The sequence below is a fragment of the Periplaneta americana genome, chromosome 4, assembly GCF_040183065.1.
Source record: "Periplaneta americana isolate PAMFEO1 chromosome 4, P.americana_PAMFEO1_priV1, whole genome shotgun sequence".
NCBI classification, from domain to species: domain Eukaryota; kingdom Metazoa; phylum Arthropoda; class Insecta; order Blattodea; family Blattidae; genus Periplaneta; species Periplaneta americana.
The window spans coordinates 146,169,569-146,186,692 of NC_091120.1; the positions used below are offsets into that span (position 1 = coordinate 146,169,569).

The 17,124-nt window shown below is 35.0% G+C and overlaps 1 protein-coding gene across 1 annotated transcript in view; it reads right to left on the minus strand.

The window, feature by feature from the left end:
- Positions 1-3,453: 3,453 nt before the first annotated feature.
- The window catches only part of LOC138698270 (uncharacterized), a 39,790-nt gene continuing 26,119 nt past the window's right edge, over positions 3,454-17,124 (minus strand). The window contains exons 4-6 of the mRNA XM_069824057.1: positions 14,015-14,086; positions 11,177-11,245; positions 3,454-7,816 (exon numbers count right to left, since the gene is read on the minus strand). Of these exons, the coding sequence (XP_069680158.1) occupies positions 7,713-7,816; positions 11,177-11,245; positions 14,015-14,086 (245 nt within the window). The 3' untranslated portion in view covers positions 3,454-7,712. The remainder of the gene's footprint in view (positions 7,817-11,176; positions 11,246-14,014; positions 14,087-17,124) is intronic.

Consider the following 17,124-nt stretch of genomic DNA (forward strand, 5'->3'; position numbering starts at 1 on the left):
TATCCAAAGGAAAAATGAAACGTATCTAAGAAACAGAAAACAATGATGACTACACTTTCTGTTGTAATTGTAAGAGGGAGACACAAATATGTATTCTAAGATAGACGAAAAGTTATGGACATAAAAGGTGTGGACAAAATGTATGGATGGACGTAAATTGTATGGACCAATCGGTTATGGACAAGAGAACGTGGACGAAAGGTAATGGACGAAACAAATTGTGGAACGAAAGGACCGCTCACTGAGAACAATACTAATACTGTGATTGGAAGAGATTGCACTTGAGTAAATTTCAAAAACGTCTATAAGGAATAAAGTATAAACAGATTGTAAAACGAGGTTCATTTCAATGTTAAGCCATGGCCTATTGACTGTCCTTACAAATGGCTTTTATAGAACCCGAAGATTCATTGCCACCCTCACATAAGCCCGCAATCGGTCTCTATCCTGAGCAAGATTAATCCAGTCCCTACCATCATATCCCACCTCCCTCAAATCCATTTTAATATTATCGTCCCATCTATGTCTCGGCCTCCCCAAAGGTGTTTTTCCCTCCGACCTCCCAACTAACACAGTAGTCTATATGCATTTTTGGACTCGCCATAAGTGTTACATGCCCTACCCATCTGGATTTACTTACTTACTGGCTTTTAACGAACTCGGAGGTTCATTGCCGCCCTCACATAAGCCCGCCATCGGTCCCTATCCTGAGCAAGATTAATCCATTCTCTATCATCATATCCCACCTCCCTTAAATCCATTTTTATATTATCTTCCTATCTACGTCTCGGCCTCCCTAGAGGTCTTTTTCCCTCCGGCCTCCCAACTAACCTCTATATGCATTTCTGGATTCGCCCATATGTGCTACATGCCCTGCCCATCTCAAACGTCTGGATATAATGTTCCTAATTATGTCAGGTGAAGAATACAATACGTGCAGTTCTGTGTTGTGTAACTTTCTCCATTCTCTTGTAACTTCATCCCTCTTAGCCCCAAATATTTTCCTGAGAACCTTATTCTCAAACACCATTAACCTTTTCCTGAGAACCTTATTCTCAAACACCATTAACCTATGTTCCTCTCTCAACGTGAGAGTCCAAGTTTCACAACCATAAAGAACAACCGGTAATATAATTGTTTTATAAATTCTAACTTTCAGATTGGGCAAATCGCAATATAGCGAACTTAGAAGCTCCGCCACGATCCCTTCCACTTTTCTCCTACTAGCTCACCAAACACTCTATGTGATAGGCGAGTGTTGTGTCGAATGCACATTTCATGTGGGTGGGGATAACTTCCTCTACTGGCGTTCGCTATATTGCGATTTATCCTTCAGATTTTTTGACAGCAGACTGGATGATAAAAGCCTATTGACTGTCATGATATTAAATATAAATTGGTTTGGTGTAATGAGTGAAACATATCGACACGAGTAATAACAAATGGGGGGGATGGGAAGAGTTGTTGATATACCTATATTGTTGCTTTCTGTATCGTAACAGGTCCAAGTATAATTGAAAAAAAAAAGTTATTCGATATTGCACACTAAATACAGTGAATATCTTTTAACTGTTCCGTAGAGTTGCAATTTCCCTGTGGCGGCCGCTGAGCGACTGTCTCCCCGCTATGCATGTACCTGCTGTTCGCCATTATGCATTATGTTAAATATTTTAAAATGTAACTTTTTCTATAATTCATGAAAAAGTATTAATAAAATAAACTAGCAGCATTGCTTACAAAATAAATGCATAAAAAATGCAGCTACCTCATAAATACTAGCACTAAAAATTTCATTGTTTGATTAATATTTGGCATAAAAAGTTGGTGTTGAATCAAGAAAAGTAAACTTGTGGAAAAATAAAAGTAAAATGAATATTTATGTAACATATACCCATTAAAATTCTTCTCCGCTACATTCATCTAGTAACTTTAGGGAGCCAACTTTAGAACAGAAAGTTACTGGATTTGTAATAATAAATTTATATAATATAGAGGAACCAAGTGTTTTTAAAATAATCATAAAATAGTTAGTTTTTGTTTTCAACACAATTTATTGGTAGAACAACATTTGTGAGACATACCATTTTAATTATGACCAGAATATTACATCTGGCATGTGAAATCCGTCTGCGTTCAGGCATTGTTGAAGGCGCTGACGAAAATTGACCTCTACTCTTCCCAGGAGATCTCAGTTGATTTGGGTGATGTGTTGACGTATTGCGTCCTTCAATTCATCTAATATTCTGTTAACGGCTCCATTAAGGTGGTAATGGGCTTCATCACTCATTGTAACCATCATGTTTTCATACTGCTTATGGAGTGCAAGCATTTCCTGTGCGAAATTCACTGTTGAGGGTAATCCTTTACATAGAATTTCTGCACAACCACCCATCTTGTATGGGTGTAAATGTAAATCGTCATGCAAAATCCGTCTTACCGTACGATTGCTGATTCCAAGAGAAACTGAATGTCTACGAGCAGAGGGGTCTGGGCTGCGCAGTGTCGCTTGTCTGACTCTTTAAACATTTTCTGGAGTACGCACTCTGCGTTGGGGGCCGGGCGGTTTATTCTTCAGTTTTGTGCCTTTTGTTCAAAGATTGTTAACCCAACATAAGGTTGTGTCACTCACGGGAACAGAATCATTGCGATTAATATTGAATCTGTAGCAAAACTCACGCCGTACCGTGGTCACCGACTCGACAATCCTAACAAAATAATCATACGCAAACATGTGTCCACTGCTCCATGACGCCGACTGCAGGTGAAATGCTATGAGCCACGGAATGGACTGTCACATGCCGCACGTCTCTACCTTTCATAATGACCGAGTACAAGCCATTCCAAAAACACTTGGTTCCCACGCCCCACCTTGTATATTAAAAAAAAAATTCTTTGATGAAAATAATTTTGACAGCTCTTTAAATGTCACGCCACTTTACAGACTTAATTAAAAAAAAAAAAAACATATTTGTAATGGGGTATGAAAATATACATTCTAGAGAAGTGAAATAGCCAATAAAATTATATTGGAAAATTTTCATGATTTTCAATGGGGTCTTCCCTTAAGCATGAGATGGTTCAATTTGTATCCTATATATGCGATGATTGTCCAAATCCTGCAGGTGACCGGTGTATGATTCGTAAATATGAAGCTGACAGGTGCACCATCCTGCTCAGTCCCTGATAGAGCCAGGTCCCATCCCCTGACAAGTACGTTGATAGGCCCCACTGCCCCGGAGCCCTAAGCCGTTCCTATATGGGAACCGGAGACCCGTTTTTTATCTTTATACTTAGTGTCGTGTAAAACAACGAATAGGCTACTTAATTCGTGTTAACAAATCACCGGAGTATCATTTAATGTCATTCGAATAAGGACATAGGATCTGGCTCCTCAGAATGCTGCAGTGTCATATGAAACGAACAAAAATAATGATTGAAAATGTTATTGTTCATTAGTTTATTAAATTTAAGTACAATCGTATAATTGATACCGTAGAAGCTATGTAATGAATACTGCATAATTTAATTACTACATATCTGCTTGCTTATTAGGCCTACTATAATGCTACAGGAAAACTAAGTGCAGAGTGAGGTCATTAAATGATGATTGTTAACTGAGTCTGCTCGTGACGTCTTCAAGTTTCATGCCAGTTTTCTCAAGGTTAAATCAACTGCACATCTATCTATTCAGAGAATAGCAGCAGTTTAACACAGCTGAAAAATAACAAGAGGGACTAGTTGAACATAGCCGATCTTTAAATTTTGCTTTTTATGTTTAGATATAGATAGCGCAAGTAACAAAAATATTCATTTATTACATGGTTATATATTAAAAAAAATGTAAATTTTTTAGTAATTTCCTATATGAGAATGAAAATAAAGTATTTATAACACTGCTACACATATAATTCACTATAACAGCATTTATTTTTAAATAATGTAATAGAAAAAATAAATCTCTAATTAAGACAATTAATATCAAGAAAATAAGGTAAGTTTTTGTTTTTTTAGAACTTGAATTTTTTTAATATTTGACGAATGATGAAAAATCATAGGGAGGCAATAATGTAAAGCACCTGGTTATGACGTTGAAAATATTACTTATGAAGGCAGTATATTAAAGTATGGAACTAAATTTCAAGTATACGAGCATCGTGATTCATAACTATTCGAAATTACCCTCAATGAACTGATTACCATATACCGCTTTAACATATAGAAAAGGAATATTTCTGAGGACTTTTTTGCTCCATTTTAGCTAATCGGAATCGATAGTTTGTCTTTTCACCGCTGCCGTCTAATAATTCCGACTTAGCTCTAAAGCAAACACATTTATAGAAATTTGAAAGTTCATTAAATTTTGTATATGAAAATCGTGAAATTCCCAATTTTACTTACATAATTTCGAAATACACTGAACATTATTTTGAGACAGTAAGGGAAAACCAGCTGCCACTGTATTAAGACACGGCGTGCTCATAAAATATTATGACATTAATTGTTTGACTGTATAGAAGTTAGTTTTAAATTCAATTTCTTGAGAACAAAATTTAAAAGATAGCATATCTTAATTCTTGACGGCATTAAAGCTCAATGCTGTCATTTTTCAATTGCTTTAATCGGGATCATCACTTACTGGCCTCACTGTAACGTATCTAGTGACGCATTATTTTTATTTAGAAAGAAATACTGTATAGTTACTATATCAAACAAAGTTAACATAGAAATTATTATAAATGCACTCTCACAAAATTAGTCTCCATTTAAATGCTGAAAATAAAAATCACTCAACCTAAAATACAAATATGGAACAGTTAATTGACACTGGAACACAAAATAAACTCTGTAACATAATGCTTAATAAATAATGCTAGCACCTCAGGAGCGACAAAATGAAAGTAATTATAGCACGATGCGCGTAATTCAATGTGTCCATCTGTGAAGATAGAATACAATATTAATCACGCAGTAATATAACCTTATTTCATATACAAACATATGAAGTGATATTGCAGTATACAATTTGCACATGAAGCGTGACAAACGTGTAATCATATTAGAACGTATGGAATTCAATGTGTCCTTCTGAGAAGCTGGGATACAATATTAATCATGCGATAATGAAAATGGAATACAATATTATTGATACAAGAATATAACTTATTTAAAATGCAAAAGTATGAAGTGCTATTAGTGTACATATGATTATAACCATAATATAAAATCAATACATGTTTAAGCGTAAGAAAAGAATAGCCATAACAAATAATGTATCACATAATTTATACTAAATTATAACATTGTTAGTGTGATAATAATTCTATTATAAACCTACCACTAGACATTTGAGCTATGTGGGTGAGCTGTTGTCATGGTTTTTATATTTGTTTAGAATTTGTTCAAGTCATGTTGTAATGAATGTATTTAAGATGTTTCTAGATTATACAGAGTGATTCAGTGACTATGTTACAAAATTTTAGGGATGATAGAGGTCATAAATATGAACAACTTTCGTATAAAACTTTCGTATAGAAACCTATGTCCGGAAGCTTTCCGTTTCGTAGTTACAAGCGTAGAATCGAACTCAGGACCATCCTTTTGAATTTGGTTGCAGACGATCTGTTCCTGCAAACGTTAGTGTTTTCTCATAAACATGATATAAGTTAGTCGGCATAGTAATGATATTTTTACCGTTGAAACGTTGCAAATTTCCTTCCATTTCCTTTTGCTCTTCCATAAATGAAATGCATTTAAGCAAGCTTCAAGGTTTAATCAATCAAAATGGCATGTGCGATGCCAAATAGCTTATACCATGTTTATGAGAAATTACCAACGTTCACAGGAACAAGTCGTGTGCAACCAAATTTCAAAAGGATGGCCTTCAGTTCGAATCTAGCTGGTTACATCGACTGACACATCTTGGCTCTCTACTACCAAACGAAACGTTTTCGGACATAGGTTCCTAGATGAAAGTTGTTCATAATTGCCTCCTCTATCATCCCTAAAAGTTTGTAACATAGCCACTGAATCACTCTGTATATTGTTTCTACATGAATTTCTGTCCTAAAGTTTGTCTTCAATTTAAGTATATTTAATTAAAAGTAGAAACATTTAGCTAAGGAAATATCTGTATTTACCTTGGCGCGCGCCGTTTGTTATTAAAACATATGAACGACGAAGTAACGTTGCTTTCGCTCTGAAGTTAAATATTTCCGAATTATTGTAAATTCATTGCTAACACAATATTTCAATTGATTTTATTCTCTAGTATGGAACGAGTTTTCATTATCCGCGGCTTTGATGCGGACAGTGCTAAATTAATTTTTATTTACTTTTTCGTACATACTTAGGTCTACCGAGTCAAACTCAAGACAGCATTCTTCATGGTCACTAATAATATAAAAATAATTAATTATACTGATGATAGGTCTTGATTCTCAAGGACACAGCATAGTACTTGTACAGAAATTAGGTTTTTGTAAATTATGATAATTTATAAACAAAAATATCTGAGATAAGTGTGCCAAATAAGGCCATGTACACCAGTAAGGCCAGTTACTGTTTTACGAAGAACTGTCAAATATTGGTGATAAAGGGCAGCATCTTCCTCTTCCGCATTCTATGCTAAATGTAAAGGCATATCGACCACTCGCTTGTTGTCAGTTGTAGTGGATGCATAGCGGAAGAAAGCTGTACATCCGAACCCGATTGTGTTGATACTACCACGCGCGAATTGCTTTCTTGTTTAAAACTCCTTATAAATTTCATGAAAATGTAGTGTGTTATGTATATTATTACAGTATATTTGATATACAGTATTTCCAAGATCTCAAAAGGAGGACGTAATCAAAAATATAATTTTGTGTGACATTTGTCGCAGGTACATATGTGCATGGAGATTGTGTTGGGATCTCAAAACAACAGAAAATCGTACATTTTGAGTGCCCAGAATGTGAAAATGATAGAGTTGTGATATAATTTGAAAAGTTTTATGTTATTCATAGTGTAAAAACCATCTTCTCAGTGACTTACAGTTTTCTTTATTATATTAAATAAAATTTATTTTTATTCAGTCGTTTGATACATCAATTGAAAAGTTTATCAACTCTGTTTACTTTTAAAATTTGGAAATTCAGAGCTGGCCTTATTTGGAAACCTTGTTCCTAATAAGGTCAATTATCCCTTTGTTGAATTATCTACATTTTAATAACAAATAATACAATTTAACAGTGAAGATATGTTTTCCATTTCCTCATGAATAAATTTCTAATTGTTTTAAATTTGAAAAAGATTAATTGAGAAGGAACCAAATGCCATCGAAGCAATACTTAGCATGGCCTTATTTGGTGGACTTACCTTACTGGTAATTTCAAAACAAAATTGATCTTTTCTTTTGGAAAATATTGCAACAATATGGAAGACAATGCTGTTGGTATGTGCTACACCAACAGTTAACTTTCATTGTTTATTATAACAGCTGAAATAAGGACACATTTCACCAAAAACCAATAGTTAACTACATAGATTCAGAACAACCTCTGTAACAAATTTTTCTCATTTCGTCTGAAGCTTCGAAGTATTTATGACCAAATTATTCTATTTTATAAGTACTGAAATGTTTATGTTATAAAGATGAATTTCAGGAATAGTTCTTCAGTCTTCTTGCAATCAAGTATAATGTTGCGGAATAGTTTTTCAGTTTTTGTTGTAGTTTATTGGCCCGATGTAAGTAGCCATGCCTCTGATAACTGCAGCGTGTGTGGTAGAATTATTATGGTCGCCTCGCAGTCTTCGTTGTGCTCTTCTTGCCACTCCTCTGTGAATGTTAGAAGTTCATTAATACAGGGACATCATTTTATTTTTACTAACATTTTTAATATTAAACTGGCTATACCTTTGGATTAATGATTGATACCCGAAAACACCGTTTGCTACCCCCTCCACGACTGGAGTTCGATGATACTGGCGTAAAATACAAACAAGACACTTTACTAGGTACAGGAGGGAAGAAAAGTAGTTCATCCATTTACGTAAAGTAGGAAATATCGCGGTTTTGAGTTTGATAATTTTCATTAGGTTTTGTTTAATCAAAATACAGTACAGTATTAACAATAAGTGTTTTTACTCACGAACTGAGTTGTCCATGCGAACGTACACATTATGCAGTGTATATTATACAGTCTACAGCACATTTAGCGTACGATATAGAGAATGAAGTTAAAATTGAAAATAATCATAATATGGATATTTAAACACATTCATTTCGATACAGGCTTCAGTTCTTTTGCGCATATTATCGTATTGTGACAGCGACGTGAGATTCGAACTCACGACCAGCGTCCCGTAAGAAAGCAGATCGCGCGGAGCACGGAGGGACGGCGCGCGGCGGAGAGTAGTGGGGAAAGGGGCCTACACGCGAGGGGAGGCTGCGCGCGCAGCTGCTACTTAACGCAGTGAATGGGGAACGGACCTTCCCGACTATTCCAGAAGTGCGTCGAAGTGGAGATATCCAGATAATTCTCTACACACCTGTAGAAATTTCTCGCAACTATGATTTTGCTATAAAAGAAGAAACGCCAGCGAACTCGAGCAGAGTTTTCAGTTATTCAGTCAGTGAGTAAGCCAGAGCAAGCAAGCCAGTCTTGTGTACCGGAGTTCGACTCGAGTGTGCGTCCGCAACTGTATCAGCATCCGAAGGCCTGAGTTCGAGTGCAGTGGACCGCAGTTGGAGGGACCTGAGTTCGAGTACAGTGGACTGTCTCTGAAGGTCTGTGGTTCGAGATACTGTGAACTCGAGTGACTGAGCTAGAAGAACTGTGAACTGATAGTTCTGATTTCTAAATAGTGCTTTGTAAATATTAGTTAAGATTAACAGTTCATTGTTGTTCGTACTAGTCCAAGTAAATTGTCATTGTCGTCGGTGGAGTGCTATAACGAATACTGTGTTGAGTGAAAATCCAATTGTTGACGAGAGCGTTTAAGGCGAATTGTAGAAAGGAATTATTGTTGGAAGAATGAAATCCTATTGTTGAGTGGAAATAAATTCACAGTATTGTAGACTATTGCATCTAATTCCAATTACCAGTTTCGTCCTTCATACTAGTAACTCATGTTGAAATAATTCTGTACCTACTCTATAAAAGAGTACCTTACGTACTGTAAATTCAGTCTTCACTTCTGCCCGACCCGCACAGATACAATTACTCAGACATGCTATCTAGTGTCCGTCCAAGTGGTTATGTCGTAGGATCGTAGAAAGGGGGGGAGGAATCACGTGATAGTTAATTACTTAATGAGGCCCTTTTATTTAAGTTATTTTAAACAGTTGCATAATATTACGTAGACGTCCAATTAATTCCTAATAGAAATTAATGATTTCAGAAAAGAGCTAAGAAAGCCCAGCCACTAGTCTTTACAGTGGAGCGAGCAGAAGCAGGTGAGAGAAATCGGGATGTGACATAGGCAAACGGACGACAGTACCTGTGCGAAAATATGATTCAATATTGCAAGTTTTCGTCACTGGAAAACGCGAACATAGTTCTGAAACGTACTACAATCACTAACTAAGTACTGTGGCCTTGGTTCTGTGTGGAGGATAGTTGGAACTTCGTTAGTAGAAGGGGTGGGAGTGAAGTACATTCAAAAACTCAGGTACAATAAAAGTTGAAGTAAAAATAAAATGATGTCCCTGTATAATTTTAATACCATTGCTACAACAGATGCAAGATTAAAAGTTGATTTATTTGTCTCATAGTTTGAAGAATCAGTTGTGAATTATTTCCTCAATCGATATGAGAATAGCTGAACTCTGATTTCTGGAACGAAAGTCCATTAATTGCAATGTGTGATAAGATGATAAGAATAGAATAAAGAATTGAAGGGCTTAGTGCAGGCCTGCATAAACCGTAAGTAAGGGAAATATGACGTCAGCCTCACTCCACTTCTATTAGGGGATGATCAACTTCTAATGAACTTACCCGAAAGTTTGTGCATTCCATAATTCTTAATATGGGCTTTGTTGAAATGTGATTAAATATTGAAACGACGAGTAGAAATAAATTGGACGGACACAGTAAACCAGCAATTCTTTCGTCTTCAACAACAAATTAATCATATTCCCATTTCCTTTGGAAGTAGTATTTCTTTACGGGTTTAGATTTTGCCATGTTCCAGTTCTCTTTAAACTACAGTATGCATATTGTGTATTTATTTGTTTTTTATTTATTTATATATTTATTTATTTGACTGGATTGCGTTGTAATATTGAATGACAGCATTGACATCCGGTCAAATAGCTATCACTCACTTATCAACGTACAATTTATATATCGTCATATTACTATAAAACCAATTAAGACCAATAATGCAAGTTTTATAAAAATAGGAATTAAAACTTCATTAATGCACAAAAAAATCTTGATAAATTCTTCAAATAAAGTAATTGGTTTGTTGTCTTCATGCTTTACATTATATGCACACATGCATTTTAAAATTGATTTTACATGTCTTTTAACTTATTTATTTCCTTCATTCATTTTTCTTTTACTTTCTAAAGGTATGTTCCTAAGGATTTTATTATCTCTTCATTTGTAATTATTGATAGCGTATTGTATACCTGCCGCCGCGAGAATAAATGTTGATGCAGCCGAGTGTAACTAACTGGTAGAAAATGTGCGTGTTTAGTTTCTGGCCAGAACTAAATACACTAGAAGAATATGAAATATACAGACACACAAAAACACACCCCAACGAATTCTCAACATACAACTCAACTTCAAAACACACACACTCTTTGACTCTACACAATGCCACAGGAACACACCCTCACAGGAAACAGAACAAGTGGCGCCAAGACCAACAACGTCCAGTTCTGAAGATGACCCATAAATAGGTCGAAACATGTAAACGAGGTACGTTGAAATTTAACACAGGAAAGTCTTACCATACATATTCCTTTATATTCACCTTACAAATATTTAGGTAGCTATCTACGTCTGTGTTTGAAAAACTATGTCACTTTATTTGACTTTACCATATGCAGTGGAGTTCGATTCCTGGGCAATTCCATGAGATACACGTCAGTGTCAAATAGATTTAGAAAAGATCTTGCCTTACCTCGCCTCATATTTATGTAGTCTTAGGTACCTTATCAATTGTGGCTGGTTTGTTTTCTTACCTAAGTTCGTTTTCTTCCATGTTAGACTTCCTTCTGGTGTCGCTGTTAACTCATACGCTTCTGTGGACCCTGAAAGACAAGTAACTTATAACAACACCATAGGAAATTGTAGCTGCATATTTAAACTTTACAGTTACATTTACAGACAAAGACACATCTGTATCGGGGGGCGTGTTAGGGCGGACAGGACTAAAATTAATATGATCAAACTCTGATGGTATCACATAGCGACACAAAGCTCGGGAGTCATTTTAAAGGTTGACCGCTGAATCTACGACATTCTTAAGTAATGAATATTATTTGTTTTAATTTCTCGCTCTATTTGTGCAGTTCTGAAGTATGGGTATGTTATTTCTTTATGATGAGTGTTAATGATCTTTATACCATTATACCAGAGGTCTGCATCGGACGTTTTCGCTCGAGCGCCAAGTAGTTCATAGCATAATCCGATAGGTAGCGCACATGCATGATGGGTAAAATTGTCACGAGCGATAAATCCTCGAACGGTATAAGCCGAGCTTTAGACATTCGTTCTTGTTACAGTGATGAACTGTGTAGTAACATCATAGATGTTTATCATTTCAAAACTTTGCAGTGTTTAACCAACATCTCCATAATACAAGTACAAAACTTGCTTTAAAATGTAATAGAAATGTTGTAGGTATTTTTTTTTTCCCATACAGGAGTGATTTTGTTTTTGCCACATCTGATAGATGTTATTGGATGTAAATGTAATTATTTATAAACGGAGAACACAATCACGATAATGCAAGAACTATATCAACTTTTCTAGAAATAATAATAATAATAATAATAATAATAATAATAATAATAATAATAATAATAATCTCTGATAATTAGTGTATCAAGCTTTGCGCGTCTGTAACATTTGTGCAGCATGATTATTCGTTTTATTATATTTTCTGTGACGTTATCTCTGTACTAATATTATTATTAATCTACTGCTATATCAATAATATTTTGTAAAACGTTTCTACATTGTCGCAGGATATAGGCGGAACACTATGTATGGACCTATCGTGTGGTAAATCAAATATTGAATAATTATTAATTACCAATAATAACTGTATGTCGAAGTTTTTCATAGTATTTTATTTATAACTTCATGTTCCTGTTTTGGTACGTTCCATTGACTGTTCCATTAAATGTTTGTCATAAACGCAGAAAATAAAGCCTTATTTTTACCGTGTGAGGAAAACACATGTGTATCTTATCTCTCGCCTTCCATACAAGATAAGACATGTCGGTGAGATGACCTTGTACTGTGCTTCTATTTATTACGAGCGTATCACGACCGATCGTATCTCACTCGAGGGTGCGACACTCGACCAAGTTCAAGCGAGCGATTTAACTCCAATGCAGCACTCTGCTTTATACCTTTGTGTAGTTTATTTTATGGTATCTTCTTCACCCTCCTCGCTATCCGCTTCGACCTACCAAGGCGGGCGAAGCGGTTAAATTGCACTCACATACTTAAACCATAGCCTATATCCAGAATTACATGGAAGCTTGTGAAACAAACAATAACTGAACATAAAATATAGATGTCAGTCTTTCGTTTGATGCCATATATATTTTTTTTCAAATATAGGCTACTCATTACATTTTATGCTATTATATATCACAGCCATTTTACTGAAAAGTTAACCGATTCACCCGCCTTTACTTTATGTATATACAATAGTTCCAAAACATTGGAAATCTTAGTCCCCCTTCGCGCGGTATGGAAATTCGTTGAATAAATGCTCATTTCGAGAAATTCTGATACCGTGTGTAAGGAGTCTTGAGTTCCAGGACACGGTAGAATATCCAAAAGTCTGTTTCTGAAGGCAAATGCTGTTAGATAACTAAGTAAACAATATAAACAAATCCATGTTACTGCCAGTATTTAAGCTCGGAAAAACACGTTTCTCTATTGTGTAACGGATTTCGTAAAACAATTTATGACTTTGTTATACTTTGTTCTTACAAACTCCACAAATATTATGCAAATAGTTTATGTAGGTTTGGTTCAAAGCTGTCACCCAATATGGTATAATCGGTTGGGTGACAACAACAAAATTTACACTTTCGCCACTGATATTGCTTCAAAAGCGGGTAATTTGGTAAATGAGATCAATTGATTATCCACGTACAACTTTGATTTATTCAGATTTATTTATTTTTTTGTAATTGAACAAAGTATATATATATATGTATGCATTATTAAAATATTATCATAAAGATCATCAAAAATATAAAGAAGACTAGCATGTCTATTCTATCAGAAATAATTTGAATTTAGTAGAATCTAAATGTCACATAACCTGTAGATTAAATCACTGCCATAGTTACAGGCTAAGGTTATACTACTTAATATTGATAATACATCCAGACCTACAGTAGGTATTATTAATTTTGATAAATTAGGGAAAATATTAAGCGAACTATTTTAAATTCATGTAGCTTTTTATTTCTTCCTTTTTATTCAAACTTCTATTTTGTTCTTGATTTGATTTTCGTCTTCGTACTAATTCCTCTTTTGTAATTAGGCCTATTGTATTACTTTCTTTTTAATATTACATAATTTTTATTGTATTGTATTTGAGTACAAAATTGTTATTTATAGGAATTCCCCCGAGCATGAACTTCCTCAGATGGGTTTGGGCTATGTTTATTCTGTGTGCTTATTTTGTATTGTACGTAGAAATAAATTTAAATAAAAATACGAGGTTAAGAACTAAACTAAGACTGTGTTTATTTTTTGCAAAGAACTGCAATTAAGTATTATTATCCATTTAAACAAGTAGTTAAAATTAACAAACAATTGCAGCTTACCATTAACACCGGAATTTCGCACACCATTCTGTGTTGCACTACCAGAAAGGCTGAATGTCATTTCAAGCTCTCCTGTGAAAAAAATAATAACATAATTATGTATAACACGATACTTTCATTAAGTTTTTGCAATGAATTAAGACACAGTTTCAATATTTTAACGTTGAAATGAAAGTTTAACGTTGAAGAGTGTTATGTTTCTTATACCTAAGACTACAGATTGTAGCGGAAAGAGACAATTGAGTGCTTTCACACATTTTATCATAGGTTTCACGAGTTATACAGCTGTAATTACTGTAGGTTTTTTTAACATGTTGCAAATTATAGTAGTCCTTTATAGTTCATTTTATTGAATTTCTGTACTATTCCAAAGATATAAGTAATTTACTGTACACCCAATAAAGACAAATCTTTGTACTCTATGTTCCACGCAGAACACATCCTTTGCAATCCCAAAAGTAAGGCATTTTATTTCATTAAGGAACTGTACTGCTTAATGTAGTCTTGCGTATAATATGGTTAATACAAAGTAAAAAACATAGTTGAAATCAGTATAATTTCTAAACATTGAGCAGTGAGGATGAAGTAACCGATTATGGAATGTATGGAGAACAGAATTGAGTTATTTAGTCCTAAAACAATTTTTTCCTTTATTCTGATGCAACAATTAACCTTTGAGAAAGAAGCAGAATTTTGCTAGGCGTTTGGCTTGTTTACTAAACATATTTTACAAAGAAGAATTTGTTTAGTGCAACGTTATTATGAATGTTGTAGGAACTTCAGTGCTGGACTAAGAAGATATCGGACAAAAGTGAATCTGAGAACTGGTGCTTGTTCCATGCTTTCTTATCATGCATTTTTGAAGGGGTATGAAAAAACTGCTTCAGTTCATGAAAATAAAATCTTCAAAACGAAGAACTAATGATAGGCTATTCAGGTTGTAGAGGTTCTTCATGAAAGCCAATTCCTAGTTAGAGAAAACCTATCAGCCAGCGATGCTAATGAGTTAAGGAAATGACATGGTATAACACTGTTTGAAAAATTTTACGCAAACTTCTAAAAATGTTTTAAGGAAACTTTGCCCCACTTTACTCTCAATGGTGGAATCAACGCTCACAGTTGTTGAATATGGAGAACAGACAATCCTCGTTCTCAGACTAAATTCCTTTCTTAGCACATTCCATAGCCGCTTAGTCATCTTGATTGCTCAATTTCTTTGGAAGTTATACTTGGTGAGTCAGGAGGAAAGACACATGGTTTGAGGGGTGATAATATTGATGATTCTGAACAAGAAACTTTATATTGAACATATGTCCTGAGCTTAACGGGTTCGGAGAAAACTAATCGAAACAATGAGGAACGGAAAAAGTGCAGGTGAGAGTAAATTAAAAGATTGTTGCCTAATGTTCTGTTGAATTGTGTACTTTTCTTTACAGGACATGTTCAAAAAATTCAGTCACCTTCAATGCACTTTGCAGGTCTTGTAGACAGTAGCTGTGTAGCTGATCTGAGCTGACGCGGATATTCCTTTACTTGAGCACAAGCATGTAAAATGCGAGCGAGAAGTTCCTCCCTTGTTCCACTTTGCGCTTGTAGACTTCGCTCTTAAGCCAACCCACAAACGTAATCAGAGTAAGGTCAGGCGACTTCGGTGGCCAAGAAACGACTCCACTGCGACCGATCCAACGTCCATTGCGCATTGAAATGGCCAATAAAGACAATACTACAACCTAATGTTGTTTCGGTTGCGACCGAATGTGAGTGCTGATGAAGGACCTGAGACTGACGCCGGTAAGTTCCAAACAGTTGTACGTCAGATACTGATATAAATGTTTTTGTTCAGAATCATCAATATTATCACCCCTCACACCATGTACCTTTCCTCCTGACTTACCCTGTATTAATTCCAACTATGTTAGTTACTTTCTAAGAACCCTGTAATATATTAGTGTTTTCTAATGAGGGCATTCGATTTTTTCATTTCAACCGTATTTAAACCGATTAAGTTAGTTTGCACAGTTATTACCGGTTGCTCTATATGGTTGTGAAACTTGGACTATGACTTGATAGAGGAACAGAGATTAAGGTGTTTGAGAATAAGGTTCTTAGGAAAATATTTGGGGCTAAGAGGGATGAAGTCACAGGAGAATGGAGAAACTTACACAACGCAGAACTGCACGCATTGTATTCTTCACCTGACATAATTAGGAACATCAAATCCAGACGTTTGAGATGGGCAGGGCATGTAGCACGTATGGGCGTATCCAGAAATGCATATTTTATTGCTAGTAAGTTTCAAATGAATAAAAATTAATAAATACAATGAAAGATAAACTAGCCCAATCCTGAATGAGTAAGACTCGTGCTCAGGAGGGGATTCCAATACAGACAAAAACAAAATTAAAATTGAGAATGAATACAGATTAAATAGTGTTTAATATGTTTAAATCCAAACTATAAATCCAATACAATTTTTTTTATTTTTTTTTTTATTAATATGCAGGGGATTCGTGGTTGAAATATTATTGGAATAAAATTTGTTTAATAATCTGGGACCTTGACTCATGCTATGATAAAAAGCTGCATTGGTTTTACATTTTGATTCAAACAAACGCAGAGAATTCATATTTTTAGTTCTATATATTATGTATATACCTTCAAAGTTATTAAAATTTCTATGAAAATATTTTAATAAAATAAAATAATACATTTGTTTAATGTTGAAAACTTTGAAATGTTTAAACAATAATTCAGTTGGGTAATCTTTCTGCTTTTTTAAACAAATATTTAATACTTTTTTCTGTAGTAAAATTAACGGATAAAGGTTGGATTTATAAATATAGAGTGTTAATTGGGAGACCGGAGAGAAAAAGACCTTTGGGGAGGCCGAGACGTAGATGGGAGGATAATATTAAAATGGATTTGAGGGAGGTGGGATATGATGATAGAGACTGGATTAATATTGCACAGGATAGAGACCGATGGCGGGCTTATGGGAGGGCGGCAATGAACCAGCGGGTTCCTTAAAAGCCATTTTTCTCCACACCTGTGGAGTAACGGTTAGCGCGTCTGGCCGCGAAACCAGGTGGCCCGACCCGGATTCGATTCCC